The sequence below is a fragment of the Crocuta crocuta genome, unplaced genomic scaffold, assembly GCF_008692635.1.
Source record: "Crocuta crocuta isolate KB4526 unplaced genomic scaffold, BGI_CrCroc_1.0 scaffold167, whole genome shotgun sequence".
NCBI lineage: Eukaryota > Metazoa > Chordata > Mammalia > Carnivora > Hyaenidae > Crocuta > Crocuta crocuta.
This window is the reverse complement of record NW_027532406.1, coordinates 3,746,957-3,766,656: the sequence shown is the minus strand read 5'-3', so window position 1 is coordinate 3,766,656 and position 19,700 is coordinate 3,746,957. Positions and strand designations below refer to the sequence as shown.

The 19,700-nt window shown below is 38.2% G+C and overlaps 1 protein-coding gene and 1 pseudogene across 4 annotated transcripts in view; both read right to left on the bottom strand.

The window, feature by feature from the left end:
- The window catches only part of MICU1 (mitochondrial calcium uptake 1), a 238,544-nt gene that overhangs the window by 68,700 nt on the left and 150,144 nt on the right, over positions 1–19,700 (bottom strand). For all 4 annotated transcript variants that reach the window (XM_077778570.1, XM_077778572.1, XM_077778571.1 and 1 more), the window contains one exon: positions 6,316–6,398. In XM_077778570.1, coding sequence (XP_077634696.1) covers positions 6,316–6,398 — 83 coding nt within the window. The remainder of the gene's footprint in view (positions 1–6,315; positions 6,399–19,700) is intronic.
- LOC144243433 (transmembrane protein 230 pseudogene) lies at positions 798–1,217 on the bottom strand (annotated as a pseudogene).

The window sequence follows — 19,700 nt, the reverse complement described above, 5'->3', positions numbered from 1 at the left end:
GCTGAGTTTTGGCAATGTTCAGCGGAATGAACATTGATTATTTTGAAATCATAATACAAGGTGCTAACAACAGGCTTATAATCTCTAAATAATAACCACTTAGCTACATTTTTTCCCTTAGGAAACAACCAAAAGTCTAGTCCTTAAAGGCATGATATACAGAATATGTTGATCTACAAAGAACAGAATGACCCAAATTATATGCTGGCTGACTTACTGGTGGGCCAAATCAAAGGTGACCAAAGATGGGTGGACAGAGAAAGTGTTTACCTTTAGGAAACTTGCTCTGAGATTTTAAAAAGGCCTGGCTCCTGTTAATAAGAAAGCAAGTAGTAAAAAATATTACAGATGCACCCATACTGACACTTGATTTTGCTAAGGTCTTCCAGTAGAACATAAAGTTAGAGATGAGTGTAAGGGTAAGATACTTAGATGTTTTCAAAATAAATTACTAGTAATATGAAATTTGACATATTGAATTCTTCCATTTGCCACCAGAACAAACTGACAATGAGGACTATTTAAAACAAATGCTGACCTCTAAAAAGAATGGCAGCAGTAACACTCTTCACTACAGAATAACCTCCTGCTTTCCCACACCATTAACACTGTTACTCTTCCAAGATACATATTCCTGTGGAAAAACTTGTCAGCTTTTGCCAGAGCCAGGAGAGGCAAAATAGAGCTTGTCCTAATTCGTTAATTTGTAATTGTAAGCTCATATGATATCTCGAGGATGGACCCATAAAGACCCATTCTTTTGTTTAATATCTGCAAACTGCAGAATTCCTTAGCCCTTAGCCACAGTTTCTGCTCAGTATCTTAAAGCTGGTCTCTGTCCCATCTGTGATTCTTCTCCTCAGGATTAAGGGTGCATCCCAGTCATCAAAATCTGGAATGTCATCATAAGAATAACCCCAGTAGTCTTTGGATACATGGTAGGCAGTGTGAAGGTGGTAAAATTCTGGAAGGAACACCAGGATGCCAATGATCAGGACAGGAAAACCTGGTCTGACTCCTCTTTGCTGACATAGCCTGCCAGCAGGAGGGAGCCTATGATAATGAGAAAAGTGCCAATCAGATACAGCCTTACATGGCAACTTGGGAGGGCTCTTCTTAAACTGAAGGTCAATGTAGCCATTGTCTGTGCTGGAGAGCTTTGAGTATTTCACTTTACTACTGGGGATTCCTGTAGCCAGGTTGGTTTGAGACGGCATCACAATACACTGACACAGCTACGGTTGGAGCACCATGCCAGGCCACCCAAACGCTGGCAGTTAGCTCACTGTTGGCAGCAAAGGCACGTGAAATCTCATGGCACACCTCACCTAACTCGTGAATATTAATTCTAAGTAGACTGTGTATATTTAATAATCTATGTTGTACCCCCTAGAGCAACCACTATAAAAATAATGCAAAAAGGTACAGCTAAAACGCCAAACAAATTAAACCAGAATTCTGGAGAAAATATTTAATCTCAAAAAAGGCAGGAACATAGAAGGAAGGAACAAAAATCAGAAAGAACAAACAGAAAATAAATAGTAAAAATGGTAGGTCTAATTCCAATTAAATCAGCAATTATGTTAAATGTCAATGGAGTAAATACTGCAATTAAAAGGCAAAGACTGTCAGAATGGATAAAAAACAAGAGCCAAACGTTTGCCGTCTATAAAAGATGTATTTTAAATACAAAAACACAGATATATTTAAAGTAAAAAGATGAAACAAAAAAGACATACCATGCAAACAGTAAGCATAAGAAGGCTGGAACTGCTATGTTGATATCACATAGATTTTAAGAGCATTACCAAAGATAAAGAGTGACATTTCATAATCATAATAGGACTGATTCATGAGGAAGACAATAATCAGAAATGTGCAGAGAAACTCCAAAATACATAAAGCTCAAATTGGCAGAATTAAAAAGAAATAAACAATTGACTAATTATAGTTGGAGATTCTTTTAAAGTTTATTTATTTTGAGAGAGACAGAGAGAGTGTGCAAGCAGGGGAGAGGCGGAGAGAAAGAAGGACTGAGGATCTGAAGGTGCTCTGTGCTGACAGCAGAGAGCTTGATGCAGGGCTTGAACTCACGAACCGTGAGATCCATGACCTGAGCCAAAGCCAGGCACTTAACCAACTGAGCCACCCAGGCGCCCTTATATTTGGAGATTTTAACATCTCCCTTTCAACAACTGCTAGAATGACTAGGTTAAACAAAATCTGTTAAGGACAAAAAACACCTGAAGATTATCAAAACTTGACTAAATTGACATTTTTAAAACACTATGTTCAGTAACTCAGAATATACATTCTTTAATAAAATATACTGATGTATTTAATTAAACACATCAGATACAGTTCCATAAAACTAGGTTCAATACATTTAAAAGGATTAAATCATGCAGAGTATATTTTCCGAGCACAGTGTAATTAAGTTAGATATCACTAGCAATAAGATAACTAAAAAAACAAAACCTCCACACTTGGAAATTAAATAATATACTTCTAAGCAATTCATGGGTCGAAAAGGAAATCACATGTGAAACAGAAAATATTTCAAACTGAATGATAATGAAAATACAATCAATACATCAATTCTGTAGGATGCTTCTATAGCAGCGCTTAAAGGGAAATGTATAATATTAAGTGCTTATATTAGAAAAGAAAAAAATTCTCAAAACAATGACTAGCCATGTTATCTTAAGAGACTCATAAAAGANAAAAAAAAAAAAAAAAAAAAAAAAAAAAAAAAAAAACAAGCCAAACCAAACCAACAATCCTAAAATGAGTAGAAGAAAAGAATGAGAGAAGAAATCAATTAATTAGAAAACACACAAACCACTTGGGCTCTCTGTTGTACATATTTGAGACTAGTTTTTATTCCTTGTGAAGATAATATACTATTTTTGTTTAAAAAAAAAAGAAAAGGAAACACACAAACCATAGAGAAAACTAATAAAGCCAAAGTTGGCTCTTTGAAAATAAAACAAACAAATAAACAAACTAGACCCTGAACAGCCAAAGAGATCTTGAGAAAAAAGAACTGGAGGCATTACACTCTCTGGTTTCAATATATATATAAAATATTCTCTTATAAGATTATAGTTATCAAAATAGTATGGTATTGGGGCACCTGGGTGGCTCAGTTGACTCTTAGTTTCAGCTCAGGTCATGATCTCATGGTTTCATGCATTCAAGCCCTGCATCGGGCTCTGCGCTGATAGCATGAAGCCTGCTTGGGATTCTCGGTCTCCTCTCTCTCTGACCTTCTCCCACTCACACTGTCTCTGTTTCTCTCAAAGTAAATAAATAAACTTAAAAAAAAAAAAACCCACAGTATTGTTATTGGCACAAAACCCAGACACACTGATCAATGGAACAGAATGAATAATAGAAATAAACCCTCACATATATGGTCAATTAATTTATGATAAAAGAGTCAAGAATATACAATGGTGAAAGGACAGGTTCTTCAAAAAATGTGTTCAGAAAGCTGGATAGCCACATACCAAAGAATGAGACTGGACCACTAACTCATACCATACACAAACATTAATTTAATGTGGATCAAAGTCTTGAATCTATAAAACTATCAAATCTATATCAACTATAAATCTATCAAAGTCTTGAATCTATAGTTTCAAGTCTTGCAGGACTTGAAACTATAAAACTCCTGACAGAAAGCAAGGTGGTAAGCTCCTTGACGTTGGTCTTGGTGATGATTTTTTTGGATTTGATACAAAAGCAAAGGCAACAAAAGGAAATATAAACAACTGGGATGACAAACTAAAAAACTCTTCATGGCAAAGGAAACCATCAACAAAATGAAAAGGCAACCTATTGAATCAGAGAAAATATTTGCAAATCATATATCTGGGGTTAATATCCAAAATATATAGAGAACTCCTAGAGCTCAATAACAAAGTCCAAACATTCTGATTAAAAAATGGGCTGAGGATCTGAATAAGACATTTTTCCAAAGAAGACATATAGATGGACAGCAGATACATGAAAATATGCTCAAGATCACTCATCAAAATGGACATGGAAATCAAAACCATAATGAGATAATATTTCACACCTATTAGAATAGCTATTATCAAAAGGACAAAAAATAACAAGGGTTGGTTAGGGTGTGGAGCAAAAGGAACTCTTATTTTTTTATTTTTTTATTTCTAGGAGAGAGAGAGACAGCATGAGCAGGGGAGGGTCAGAGAGAGAGGGAGTCACAGACTCTGAAACAGGCTCCAGGCTCTGAGCTGGCAGTCAGCACAGAGCCCGACGCGGGGCTCAAACCCACGAACCGTGAGATCATGACCTAAGCGAAAGTCGGATGCTTAACCGACTAAGCCACCCAGGCGCCCCATGAGCAAAAGGAACTCTTGTACACTGTTGGTGGGAATGTAAATTGATGCAGCCACTATGCAAAATAGTATGGAGGTTCCTCCCAAATTAAAAAGAGAACTACCACGTGATCCATCAATTCCATCTTTGGGTATTTATAAGAAGGAAACAAAACTACATTTTCCAAGAGATATATGCACCCATCTGTGTTTACCGCAACATTATTTACAATAGCCAAGACATGGGAACAACCTCAGCATCCACCAATGGATGAATGGACAAAGAAAATGTGGTATATAAACACAATGGAATATTATTCAGCCATAAAAGGAAGAAAATCCTGCCATTTGTAATAACATGGATGGACCTTTGAGGATGTTATGCTATGTGAAGTCAGTCAAATAGAAAAAGACAAATACTGTATGATCTAACTTACATATGGAATCTAAAAAAAAGTTGAACTCATAGATATGGAGAAGAGATTATTGGTTGACAGAAGTGGGGAGTCTCCATGGGTGAAGGTGGTCTAAAGGTATGAACTTGTAGTTATAAAATAAGTAAATCCTAGGGATGTTATGTACAGCATGATGACTATATCTCACAAAATGGTATTGTATATTTGAAAGCCGCTAAAAGAGTTCTTAAAAATTCTCATCACAAGAAATATAATTTGTAACTATGTGTGGTTATGCATATGGATGCTAACTAAATCTTATCGTGGTAGTCACTTTGCAAAATATACATAGATCAAATCATTATGTTGTACACCTAAAACTAATACAATGTTATATGTCAATAATATGTCAATAAAAATAAATCAGTGCAATATAAAATACAATAGGAGGATGAGTCAAATAGGTGATGAGGATTAAAGAGTGCACTTGTTGTGATGAACACAGGGTGACATATGAAGTACTGAATTACTGTATCATACACCTGAAACTAATTTAACATTGTATGTTAACTAACTGGAATCAAAAGAAAAACTTAAAAAATAAGAAAAAGAGAAAAAAAAGAAAACTCAGTTTATCAACGAAAGTCTAAATGAAAATTGAATGAGACCTATCCCCCACTAAAATAAAATTAAATTAAAAAAATACCAAAATAAATTCTATGTATAATCATTTGAGCCCACCTGGCAATACAAGTCAAGTGCAAGATTATGGAAAAGTGAAGTTGGATGGACTTTCACCCAACTTCCACGCTATTAGATGGACATAGGTTGCAGATTTGAAGAAATGTCTCCAGATACTTAAAAATATTTGTTTCTGTGAGTTTTTTTATTTACAAATATATAACTCAAACTCTCCCTCATTTCTTTTTGCCATTTTCCTTATTTTAAATACAAATGCTTTCTTCAAATATACACAAGTATATGTATATATGTATATACATATATATATATGTATACATATTTGTTTTCTTTTGAAACCATTCTGACAATCATAATCCTTGTATCTAGAGAGGCACCGTGGCCACCTATGATAGAAGTTTTATGGAATAGTAATCTCTTCCTAAGATTCATCAGAAACTGTGTACATCTATGGCTTGAACGTGCTATACTCAAAGGCATGGTACCATTTTTCCTTCTATTATAGAAGTCTTTTCAGAACATATGTCATTCATCGTTATATTCTGGAACTGCCTGCCACAAAGAAGCTGTTTACTAGATGTTGACTAAACATATGACTGAAGAGCCATAACTTTTCCTGTCAGCATTATGATCTAATCCATGTTGGGGAATCAGAACTTTGACCTTCATCATATGCTCTAATAATTCCTTACATTTAGAGTGAAAACAAACAAAACCCACTTGTTAAAAGTGAGGATGATTTTTTTAAATGATCATTAGGTACTTTAAAAATTGAATTGCTTCTGAGTATGCTGACCAGGACCAAAATAACTGCAAGGTACATAAAAATGTGTTAAATATTAATATATATAGAGGAACTTTCCAGGGCAACTTACCTGTTCAAACTCCTCCATGTCTACTTCTCCATCTCCATTCAAATCAAACATCTTGAAGGCAATTTCAAAATTTCTCTGAGGAGCTGCAAGTAGTAAGGAAGGAAAGGATGGAGGAAAGGAGGAGAAAAGAAAGGGGGAGGAGAAAATATTTAGAAGGCATTAATAAAAACAAAAAAGCATTCCTTTAAGAAAAACAGATGGTTAAACACTATTCATTCATTCATTTATTTATGTATTTATGTATGTATGTATTTATTTATTTATAGCATGAGCAAGGGAGAAGGGCTGAGGGAGGAAAGAAAATCTTAAACAGACTCCACACTCATGCAGAGCTTGATGTGAGCCTCGATCTCCCAACTCTGGGATCATGAGCTGAACCAAAATCAAGAGTCTGTAGGGCATCTGGGTGGTTCAGTCCGTTAAGCATCTGACTTTGACTCAGGTCATTGTCTCACAGTTCATGGGTTTGAAGCACAGAGCATGCTTCCAATCCTCTGTCTCCCTCTCTATCTGCTCCTCTCTAGTTCTCTCTCTCCCTCTCTCAAAAATAAAATAAACATTAAAAAAAAAAAAGAGTTGGATGCTCAACTGACTGAGCCACCTAAGCGCTCCAAACACTAACTGTAATATCAGGTCACAGAATGCCACCATATTTATCTGGATCAATCTCGTAGCGAATACACTTTAAAACCAAAAGAGAGGGGCGCCTGGGTGGCTCAGTCGATTACATGTCCAACTTCGGCTCAGGTCATGATCTCACAGTTCGTGGCTTTGAGCCCTGCATCGGGTTCTGTGCTGACAGCTTGGTCAGAGCCTGGAGCCCGTTTCAGACTTTGTATCTCCCTCTCTCTCTGACCCTCCCCTGCTCATGCTATCTCTCTCTCAGAAATAAATAAAACATTAAAAAAAAAACCCAAAAGAGATATTTTACTATGGCCAGTAAAGACAGCACTTTTCTCTTGGGGTTTCAACACCAATCTAAATACTTCAGCTTTGCTTTCTTAGAAACCATCCTCTTACCTGTATAATATTAATATTGTGCTGTTACTTAAGTTCAGCATTATTTATCTGGGCATGAACGTCTGCTTGGAGTGAGACATACTGCTGCAAAGTAAGAGGTTGAAACTCTAAGTCTTTGTCTTGCCTTTTTAAAACCAGCTAGATTTCTACTTTGTTCTTTCTAGCCTCTCCATTGTAAGTACAATCAGGAGTTCAGTGGATGTCGTTCAGCCATCAGGTTATTTTCTATACTACTTTACTCATTATCACTATAGCCCTGAGGTAAGGAAGAAAAGCATACTAGTATCTACTTAGCCTCCTATTTCAACCATGTCAGCTAGGTATAGAAATTACTGACCAAAGAATACGGAAATGTTAAAATAAAGTTGAAGTTTAAAAAACAAAATGAAAGGGGCACCTGGGTGGCTTAGTCGGTTAAGCATCCGACTTTCGCTTAGGTCATGATCTCGCGGTTCGTGGGTTCGAGCCCCGTGTTGGGCTCTGTGCTGACTGCCAGCTCAGAGCCTGAAGCCTGTTTCAGTCTGTCACTCCCTCTCTCACTGACCCCCCCCTGCTCACGCTGTCCCTCTCTCTCCCAGAAATAAATAAAAAACATTTAAAAAAAAATGAAAAATGCAAAGCTTGAGAAGATAGCTTATGCATTTTTTTCTCCTTAGGTGAATGGCAAAAGCTCTTGAAGACTTTTTAGTATTATTAAATCAAAAATTACGGAGGAACAAGGGGGAGAAGAAGGGCGGAAATGGTGGGGGAAAGGGAGAGAAGCAAACCATGAGAGACTTTTGAATGCTGACAAAAACTGAGGACTGATGGATGTGGGGGGAGGGGGGGATGGGCATGGAGGACACTTGTGGGGATGAGCACTGAGTGTTATGTGGAAACTAATTTGACAATAAACTANATGTTCTGGCAAAGAAAACAAAGTTGTTTGTTTACTTCCCTCCTTTGGTACTTCAAATTTATATAAATGTAGAGAATAAACCAAAATAAAATATCCTATATTTCTAGTACTATTGAATTACATTTTCAGTTAATATAATTTTTATTAAAAAAATGTAAAGATTAGGGGCATCTGGGTGGCTCAGTTGGTTAGGTGTCCGACTTCAGCTCAGGTCATGATCTTACAGTTTGTGACTCTGAGACCCATGTTTGACTCTGTGTTGACAGCTCAGAGCCTGGAGCCTCCTTCAGGTTCTATGTCTCCCTCTCTCTCTGCCCCTCCCCTGCTCATGCTCTGTTTCTGTCTCTCAAAAATAAATGTTAAAAAAAATATTTTTAAAAAATTAAAAAATTTTAAAAATTAAAGATTATAGCAGACAAAAAAGTAAAAAGGGCTTAGTACATTATGTATAGTTATAGAGAATCCATATTCCCATGTTACTCATGAATTTATCACTGCTAACAACTCATAGGGTTAAATTCCATTTTCTGCTAGCTAGCCACCTAGGCTGGTGAGCTCCTGGTTTTGAGTTGCCTGGGTGAATCAGGTGCCTGTCAGCTTCCAATTGCTTGCCTCACTGGATAATGGTTTCCAACAGGTTTATTCTTCTTTAGGCCATGAGTACAACTGTTACAAAGGATATATCTGGGGGAATTAGATTTTTGTATACTTATTGTCACTTCTTAAATTTTTCCTACTTGTCTGGAGACACCTGAGTGGCTCAGTCAGTTGAGTGACTCCTGATTTTGGCTCAGGTTATGATCTCATGGTTAGTGAGATTGAGCCCCCTGTTGGAGCCTGCTTGGGATTCTCTCTCACTGCCCCTCCCCAGCTCATGATCTTTCTCTCTCTCTCTCTCAAATTAAATAAGTAAACATTTGAAAAAAATTTTAAAATTTCGTACTTGTCTTGATGATGTCTTTTACTGAAGAGTTAGCATGTGTCAAGCACTGAGCTTGATAATTTAAAGATGTTGATTATCTGGTTTTGTACACTCAACTCTGAAAGTTTCTAATTTTTTTATTAAAAATATTTATTTATTTATTTTGAGAGAGAGAGAGAGAGCATGCGGGGAAGAGGCAGAGAGAGAGAGAGAACGGGGGAAGAGAATCTCAAGCAGGATCCACACTATCCTACTATCGACGTGGGGCTCGGTCTCACAAACTGTGAAATCACGACCTGAGCCTAAATCAAGAGTCAGACGCTTAACTGACTGAGCCAACGCAGGTGCCCCTAATTTTTTAAACAGAGTAGGACACTGGGGCCCACTAAATGACTAGCCCAAAATTACATAGCTAATATGTGGCAGAATTGGTAAGTGAACCTAGGTTAACGTTAACTGCAAAGCCCATAAACTTTTTCATTATGCTCCGTGGCCTCCGACAGGAAGAGAGTGGTTCTTAACAATAATAAACACATACTCTATTTTGATGTTTTAACCTAGAGACAAAACAACAAAACATGACTCACTGATTATGTCAGTCTACAACAGCCGAGTTCCAAGTTCTTCATTTCAAGGACATACCATCAGAGAAACACTGCATATGCCCATGCTTATACTTTAGACTTGGCTGCACGAATTGGAAACCCACAGGTAACATTAGATTCTCAGATAGGTTTGTCATGTGTTTGAAAAAATTCTAAATATGAATTGCTTTAGGGAGGAATGCATTCTCCTATCCTCCCCTGGCCCACTTCATTCAAATACATCATTTGCCTGTTCCTTGTAGACAGATACCTGAGATGGTAACAACCGCAGACAGTGTGAAGCTGCTTAGAGTTTTAAGTTGGGGAATGACACCATCAAACATTTATGAAGGACTTCTCTGGCTACAATGTGAATTGAAGGATGAGTTGGAAAACAAGAACCAGCTTCAGAGAAGATCATGGAAGCTCTTGTAAATGTTGAAAATGTGAACTGGGGTGATGGCAGTGGTAATGGAGAGGAAGAAACGGATTTGAAATAAGGGGGCAGAATTATACAACTTAATGATTAATTAGCTGTGAAGAGTAGAGAGAAAAAAAGGCTGACAGCTTGACTGCCTTAGGCTAGCTTGCATGCCATTAACCAAAAGATAAAACAGATGTAAAAGGTTTTGAGAAATAAAAGGAATTCATATCAGACCTGCTGGATTCAAGGGGTCTGCAGCCTATTCAGATGACAATGCTGGGCAACTGGAAGCCAATACTTAAGGTAAAAGGAAGGAGAAAGGAAGCAGTGACAGAGGAGGTGGCATAAGGAAGAAAATAGTCCAAATGAAGAGAAATAGGGAAAATTTTGGCAAAAGCCAGTTAGTATGATAAAGTAAAGCTCAACAATTAAAGCAGCATCCCCATTCCCTATCTCCACTGATTACAGAGGGTACACAGAGTGCTTAAAAGTTTAGCTTTATCGTAATATTTTATTCTTACTGTTCTGTGAGTTTTGTGAAAGCACAGTCATCATTTAAATGACTAAGTTATTCAAGCAAACCATAGTTAATATATCCTCCTACAATTAGAGTCCTTTTATAAAACAAAGCACTACCTGTGCTTCTTTTCATTTTACTTTTATTTTTTTAAATTTTTAAATTTTTTATTTTGAGAGAAAGAGAAAGAGCGAGAGAGTGAGAAAGAGCACACATGCAAGTAGGGAAGGGGCAAAGGGAGAGGGAGCAAGAGAATCTCAAGCAGGCTCCATGCTCAGTATGGCCCAAGGTGGGACTCAATCCCACGAGCCTGGAATCATGACCTGAGCAGAAATCAAGAGTCAGACGCTCAACCTACTGAGCCACTCAGGTATCCCAACCTGTACTTTTTGAGGTTTCTATACCTTTTGATCCTGCTTACTTTCAAATACAGTATTTGCTTTATGTGAGCTACTGAGAGTGTTTATTAAAGTACATGCACTGATATGCCTCTAGAGGCTGAGCTTCTAGTGCACTGGTCACAGTAAGGCAAGTCAGGGCAGCAGCCTTGCACACTCTCAGGCCTTACCAGTCTATCAGGAAAGGTCCAGGAGTTCTCTCAGCCTATTCAATCTTCAGCTGCTGATCAATCATGTCAAAGCATTTAAGACAAACAAGCAAATACCAGTGTGCTTTTAAGTAAAACATGCTACACAGGAATACGCTATTAGGCAATTCTCTTGTATTTCCCTGTCTCCCTTTAAATGTAGGCTTCAGAGTAATTTTTAAATCTAGGTGCTCTGGGAAGCCTTAAGGTGTCCAGGGTTTCTGCTAACTCATAACCTATTTCACAGCAAGGTACTTAAGAGAGTAATTCTTTTGAATCCTAGGCTACTTACAGAGTGAACAATGAAGCTTTCTCCCACTGCGTTAACAACATAATCTACTTTTATTGCAGTGATTTCCAAAATGATCATAATATATGTTGGAACTGATTAAAACAATAAGGTTATATTCAAAGTTCATTACTCCAGAATTCCATGACAATCTGTGCTACTAGGAAATGGAGATCCGTTAGGTCTGTTCTAGTTAAGAATTCATGTTTATATTATTCTATCATCAACAATAGTGATTACAATAATGACTCTAGATTGCTCTTGGAAACACAATAGATTTTTCTGCTTTATTTTCATAACAAGAAAAAAAAGCATTTTATTCTATGTATATTAAGCCAAATAATCAGACTAGCAACAACCCTAGCTGTCTTAAGACTTTCATGACTATTCCACTTACTGTTTTTTTAATAGAAAAGGCATAAGACTAGGCCTCTATTTCCGGCTCTTCCAACAACATGAGTCATTATGACTTAAATTCTTTTTTGGTGGTACTGACAGAATAAACAAAAACATGAATAGGTTAGATGCTTATTTTCTGTTGGTCTGATTCTCCTACTACAGAATTCCTACCAGCACTATTCTTGTTTTAAACTGACGCTATAGGATAAATGAGGTAATTAATATGCAATATCAGAGAACTCTGAGTTAGAAAAAAACCCTTTAGATTATAATGAGCCTCTGTTTAATGATGAACCTACCTACTGAATTTGTGAGGATGATCACTTAGCCTCTGATTATTTCCGAGAGAGAGAGGTCACCACTTCTGAGGTCTAACCATTATTGGCCATATTAATTGAGCTTTTCTTCTCATGCAGAACACAAATCTAATTCTGTGTAGCTCCTATACACTGTCCTAGTTTAATTTTCTAGAGAGATAAAAAATAAATCTGCTTCCTCATCTGTATGATGGCCTCTGAACACATAAAAACATATGATCATCTCTCCACTAAGGTTTCTCAGAGCTGCTTCTAGAATTTCAGCATGTAATTGCCACCCCCCCACCCCCCACGCTTTGTGGTACTTCAGATGGTCAATGTCTCCCATGAATGCAGTATATCCTAAAGGTGGTTAATTCTGGAATGACTAGTCCTTTCTAGAAACAACAGGACTGCTTCTTTGCAGACTAATGCACTAGCATTCCTCTTATGTGAAGGCTTAGTGTCTTGCTTTCTATATATATAACATTAGGGCCTGGGGAAAGTGGGGAGAAAAACCTTTAAGATCTGATTTCAAAACAGTACCCCTCCCTGAATTCTTCTAGGTAAGATGGTTAGGGTGTAGACTGAAAGAAGTCTTTCTGCTTTTTACAGAGTAGAGGGAAAAGGTTCCCATAGTACATGTTGTACTATATACATGTAGTTAATCTACATTTCCTTGGGATAATTTAGCTTCAGAAGAAGAGTGCTACACAAAATGAAAATATCCTAAGAATTATTTTAAACACACTTAAGCAGCAGGGGATTGATTTTCTTTTCATTAATAATAGTTGCCTTACAACTCTGGTTTCATTTCTGAGTAATCATTTTACAGATAGTAAATACGAAAATGTTAGCCTTTTCAGCATTTTCCAATAGTTTCATGGCATGCATCACATTAATGTTATTGTTTATAAAAAGGGCTGCAAATAATTGAAAAATATAAGACTTAAAGAATGACAAGAGAGAAGTACAAAGTCAAGAGGAACTTCTTTTTATAAAGGTATGTATTTTACATTTAATTTTTATATAGTTAACTAGGTATAAAGGCATATTTATGTGAAGCAAGGCATAATGAGAATATCAGTGGCTTGAAAATTTAACTCTTATACCTTCTGCCACAACTCAAAAGCCCATAGTTAGGCTTCCCCTCATCTTTGTTTTGTAGAAGTTGCTACTGACTGAAATATTCACTATTAATCTTGTCACCTGAAGTCAATGGAGATGATATGAAAAACTATGGCATTTTGCTCTGAAATCAGGCAAGTAACTATTCTTGAAATACAAGATAGGGGTTGGCCAATTTAAAAAATCTACACAAGGGGCATCTGGGTGGCTCAGTTGGTTAAGTGTCCAACTTTGGCTCAGTTCATGATCTCGTGGTTCACGAGTTTGAGCCCCAGAGCCTGGAGCCTGCTTCAGAGTCTGTCTCCCTCTCTCTCTTTGTCCCTCCCCCACTCATGCTCTGTCTCTGTCTCTCTCAAAAATAAATAAATATTAAAACAATTTTTAAAAAATCCACATGGACTCTAATTGGTTATAGAAGATACTGTGTTATGAAATAAAGTTAAAATCAAGGTATTTTCCTGTTTGTTGTGTTAGAATTACAATTTAAAATATTGTTAATGACTTTTGACTATGCTATAAATTTTAGTTCCTTACCATTCAGTGATTTAATATGTTCAAACAAGGGTTATTTATTTATTTATTTATGATTTGAGAGAGAGAGAATGTGTGTGTGTGTGAGTGGGAAGGGGGGGGAGAGAGAGAGAGAGAGAGAGAGAGAGAGAGAATTTTAAGCAGGCTCTATGTTCAGCGCAGAGCCTGACAGAGGGCTCAATCCCATGACTCTGAGGTCATGATCTGGGCCAAAATCAAGTGTTAGATGCTCAACCAACTAAGCCACCCAGGCACTCCAAACAAGGGTAATTTAATTAGACTATTTCCTGAATATGTTTTCTGTGGTTGTGCAGCAGTATGAATTCATTAAACAGGAACCAAACTATATAATATGAAATAGTGAATATTCTGCCACTTAAAACACCATATCACATCATATGCAATTCAAAATGATAAAAAACTTTCATCACTAACTTTCGAATACAACATACAGAAAATTTCTTTAGTGGAGGAAAAAAGACAACAAGGCAATCTGAAATAGCCAAAGTTCATGGTATATAAGTCCATCAATCTAGTTCTTCCTCTTAGCCTTGCTGTTTTAACACAGAATAGAAAAAAATTCCCCTGGTGAAATGACACACCAGCATAAAGTGCTAAGGATAAAGAAAATAGAAATCCTCAGCCATCCAGGAGGAAAACACATTATTTATCATAAAGAAGAAATATTAGGTTGTACCATAATTCTCCACAACACTTGAACACCACAGAGCAAGTACTACAGCATCTTGAGGGAAAACAATTGTAATTGAAGAATTACATATGAGTGAAGCCATCATTTGCCTACATTAGTGACAGAAGATATTCTCAGACATGCAAGAACTTTGCACTGTATAACCCACATACCTTATTAATAACATTACTCAAAAAATAGCACAGGTCTTGAGCAAGGTTCAGTAAACTGTGCCTTCCTGTCTAGCCATTGGTTTATACTGTCTCTGGCTGCTTCTGAGCTACAGAGTCAGAGTTGAGACCTTAGTAGTTAAGCAGAAGTAGTCTCCATGGCCAGCAAGCCTAAAATATGTATCTTGCCCTTTAAGAAAAAGTACAATCTCTTGTTGAGGAAATTCTTCAGCCAACAACAAAAATCAATCAAAATAAATAAAGACAGGGAAGATGAGATCAATTAAGAAGTGAGTAATAAATTAAGTGAGCAATAAAATGAGCAGGACAGAGTTAAGCTTAAATAATGGCTATTAATACAATAATAATCATGACATCTGGCATTTATTAAATGTCATTTATTATGTATAGGCACTTTATATGAATTATTTAATCCTCCCAACCACTCTGTGATTCTGTGCTATTATACCCATCCCCTGTTAAAGAAGAGTAAACTAAGGTGCAATGTGTCCAAGGTCACAGAGCCAGAATTCAAATCCAGGCAGCCTAGCAGAGCATGCACTCTTGGCTATTTTCCCCAAATATAAAATACATAATAATGAAATATGAGAAGTATCCTTGCAAGAGAAAGTATGTAATGTAAAGTCATTTATAAAGAAATAATGTGGAGGTGCTCCTGGGTGGCTCAGTTGGTTAAGTATCCAACTCTGGGTTTTGGCTCAGGTCGTGATCTCAGGGTTTGTGAGAGTGAGCCCTGTGTTGGGCTCTGTGCTGACTGCTTGGAGCCTGCTTGAAATTCTCTCTCTCTCTCNTTCTCTCTTTCCCCCCTCTCAAAATAAAATAAACTTAAAAAAAAAAAAAAGAATGTAGAATAAAAAATTACCAGATTATTAAAATTGTAAACTGAGTAGACAGAAGAAAGTGAAAGGAAGCTAAACTTCTTAGCTTCTAACAGAAGACATCAAAAGAAATGCAGGANCTTGGCAACGCCCAATCAAGAAAGGTCAGCAACTATAGATAAATCTCAGCTGCCTAATGTTAAAGTTAACCCATTAGTCCCCGAACAAGACTCTAGGCTCGCTCTGTAATCGGTTGAATTTAAAAGTACTCNCCTGAGCTCGAGCCCGTAATAAAGCCCTTTGCCTTTGCATGCGTGACTCGGTCTCCCCGGAGGTCTCTGGTCGTTGAGGATACTGTGATCTGGGTATAACACACACACACACACATTTATAATTCGAATGTTATCTCTATTGTTAAGCCCTGACAGTTTTCTTTTTTGTAATGCAAATGCCTGACTTAGGTTTTGGTGGACAAAGCACACACTTTAAAGCACGCTATCACAAATAAACACATTGCCAGCTACACCACTAGACAGAGCTGGGTCACCTCCACACACTGAGGCTCCTTTGGTTTAGAGATCTTGGGTGATTCCCATCATTGACCACTTTGGCCACTTGACTTTCCCCACACTTTAAATTCCAGCTATGTTTTAAATTTTAAAGACTGTGAAACCCTAACCCCCTCCCCCCCATTCCAATAAAGGCAGAACCCCAGGCCAGTGTACCCTCTCGTGCTCTCTACCTGTGACCTGACCTGTACGGGCCTAAGCTGTGCTGTATAATTTCCAGGTCTTTTTAGTAAGTTTATTTTTTCAAAGTTTCCCAGTTGGTTGTTGCTGAAGGTTTGGAAAGGGGAGCTGTCTGTGGGAAGCTTGCCGGGAACCCAGGTGAATGCCCCCAAGGCATTTCTAGGTGATACAGTTACTTTCTATAGGCTGAGGTGAAGACTTGAGCAAAACAACACACAGTTGGCAGAAATGCATGATTGTGCAGTTAACTGAGCAGAATGCCCTTTATCTGCAACTTGCTTACTAACTACCTCTTCAGGAGGTTAACACCATCTGAGAAAAGAGCACTGCTTGCTGGGGATCTGTCAGGCTGCTATGTGCTTTCTCATATTGCCTGTGGCATGTACTGCCTGGGGTATCCAGCCCAAAATGTCAGGGCTGCTATAAGAATCCACCTATCTCCCCAGAGCAGCATGATCAAAGCCATCTGATCTAACAAGACTATTAGACTACTAATTACAAAGGCCTTAATTGACTACAAATGTGTATAAGGGTACTCCGTGCCTCAAGGCCAAGGTCAGCTAAGGAGCGTTAACTGGATCACAAAGCTTTTGTCACTGCCCAAGGAGGGGCTGTAGGCTGATGGCACAAGGAAAAGATTGCCGTTATTAAGTGAGGATGGGAGACCTGTGCCTGTGACTGCTGACGCAGTGGGCTATACCAGGACTACACGTCCTGATCCAGAAGTGAAAGAGCCTTGCAAATGGAAACCAATGGCGTTGCTAGAGGAAAATACAACAGAGGCCTGTGGGCTCTGTATCACTACTTCACTCACTACTGTTGCTCTTCATTCACTGACCCAATGGGATATCATGGGCCCAATCCCTGGTGTGATATTGCTAAAAAAAAAAAAATTAACAGACAAAAATAAACGTCCTGAACATCTGGTGCCCACCAGCATCTCCTAAGAACCTTGAGGAGGTACACCAGCTCTCTGATAAATGAAAACCCCACAGATGCTTCCTGGATGTTATTCAATGTCACACACAGCAACATGCCAGGACTCTGGTATCACACTAAAGAAGCCTAGGGGGTCTCAAAGACCCTTTGCATATCATAGGAGTGGAGGCAGACCTCAATCCTGGAGAGGTTTCTTGGACCCTGAAACCTATGAAGAGGGCTTATGGTGATACTGATGGGGTTTTGGAGTGGTGGTGGGTCCGGAGCTGACGGCCAAGAAAGAATTCTTAAGACATCTCTGGTGCAAAAGGGTGATTTTATTAAAGCACGGGGACAGGACCCCTGGGCAGGAAGAGCTGCACTGGAGTTGTGAAGAGGGACTGATTATACACTATGGAGTTGGGGAAGGTAAAGGCAAAAAGGGAGGTCTCCAGAAGGACTTCCATATGCTAAAGAGGACTCATAGATACTTAAGGCCTAACTTTTGTAATCTAAAGTTGTTTTCCCTCTAATAAGGGGTTCCTGGAGGAATGTTATGCTCTGTATTTGCCTCAAGTATTTGTCAATGGGCTGCAAGTCATTAAATTTAATTTTACTTGCCATTTCCTTCTTGCCTTTGCTCCCCACATCACTATGGAAGGGACAGTCATGTTGGGACTCTAGGAAACTGAGTCTATAAGTTTCTGGAGATCATGCTATTGATAAGATTGCCTTTTTCTCGTAATTTACTAAGATATTTGTAAACTGATGGAGATCATATCCTGCATGACTGTGATCTCTATCAGTTAACCACTTGTTTTCTTTCTTTCCATTCTTCTTTGGCAGCCAGGAGTGCCTGAGGAATATCACATATCGTAGCCGGGGCAGGGAGGGGGTAGAGTTTCGGGGTGTCAGCTTGCCTTATGCTCTCTCATCAATCTTATCCAAAATTTCCTGGTAATAACATATAATACTAAGGTAACAGCAAAAAAAGTCAAGAAGTAGAAACTGAGATAAAAAACTGTACCTTATCTAAAGTTCAAACCTTTACAATTTTATGTAGCAGGAAACAGGGTAACTAATTGGCTATCGAAGGTTTTATTTGTTTGAAAGTGCTCTGAATTTTTTTTAAGTTTATTGATTTAATTTATTTATTTTTGAGAGGAGGAGGGGCAGAGAGAGAGAGACACATACACACACAGAATCTGAAGCAGGCTCCAGGCTCTGAGCTGTCAGCACAGAGCCTGACACGGGGGCTCTAGACTCATGAACCGTGAGACCATGACCTGAGCCAAAGTCAGACCGTTAACTGACTGAGCCACCCAGGTGCCCCAGGGCTCTGAACTGTTACTTACAGCTGCCAAAATATGTCAACTGGACAGTGTCTCCAAAGATCCTAAAATCTGTAACTTTCTTGAAGATCCACCAGGGCTATATGCTTCTTTCCTATGAGATACTACAGATCCTGAGCTCCCAAGCAGTTCTTCCCTGAACAGGGCAGAGGTGAGAAACATGCTTCTGGAGCGCCTCTGACATCAATGGAATAGCAGACCCGGTAAGTGAGGCCTCTAGTGAGGAGGAAGAAGGAAATGAGAAGGAAAAGTCCTTGAGAGCCACTGAGATTCATACTAGGACTCTCCCTTTTGTCACTTACTTATTGCCTGGTTCCTGTGCCCATCCTTCCAAACCAGTGATAGCTGCTACGGCTCACAGTGAATAAGATAAAGACCATCTCCTGCTGTGCAAACTTGACATGGTCCAGCTGTTTATCATTTCCGTGACCAGTGACCCAAATGACCTCCTCCTTCATTTCTAACCCTTGAGGAAGCCCCATCTGACCCTGAGTCCAGACCATTATTTTTACAGTGACCCCTCTAATTATAAGGTGAGGCTATTTTAATTGGGACTGCTAAACCCATCCAATAGGCACTAACACTCCCACGATTTCTTTCTAGGTCTCTTGGAGATACCTCAGGGGGGTAACCAAAACTAAAAGAAAGAAAATGGGAAAGTGGTCTTTTAAAATACACACAGCTTTAAAAGCTCCATGAGAAACATAATGCCTACACCAAAGGCTTAAAAGAAAAAAAACCAGCAAGAAAACTCAGAAACATAAGGTGAGAGAAGACCAAATAAATCACAACAGAATTAAATGAACTAAACTCCTCTATTAAAAGACCAATCCCTAACCCCCCCAAGACAAACGCTCTCAGATTGGATCAAACCATTGTATTTATAAGAAATGTGTCTAAACAAAATAGAAAGATAAAAAAAAACCAACTTGTTGAAAGTGGAGTACTGAAGTCCCCTTATATTAATGTATCGTCTAATTTACTCCCTTCAGGTCTGTTGGTATTTGCCTAATATACTTAGGTGTTCTAATGTAGGATGTATGTGTATTTAAAATTGTTATATCCTCTTGAT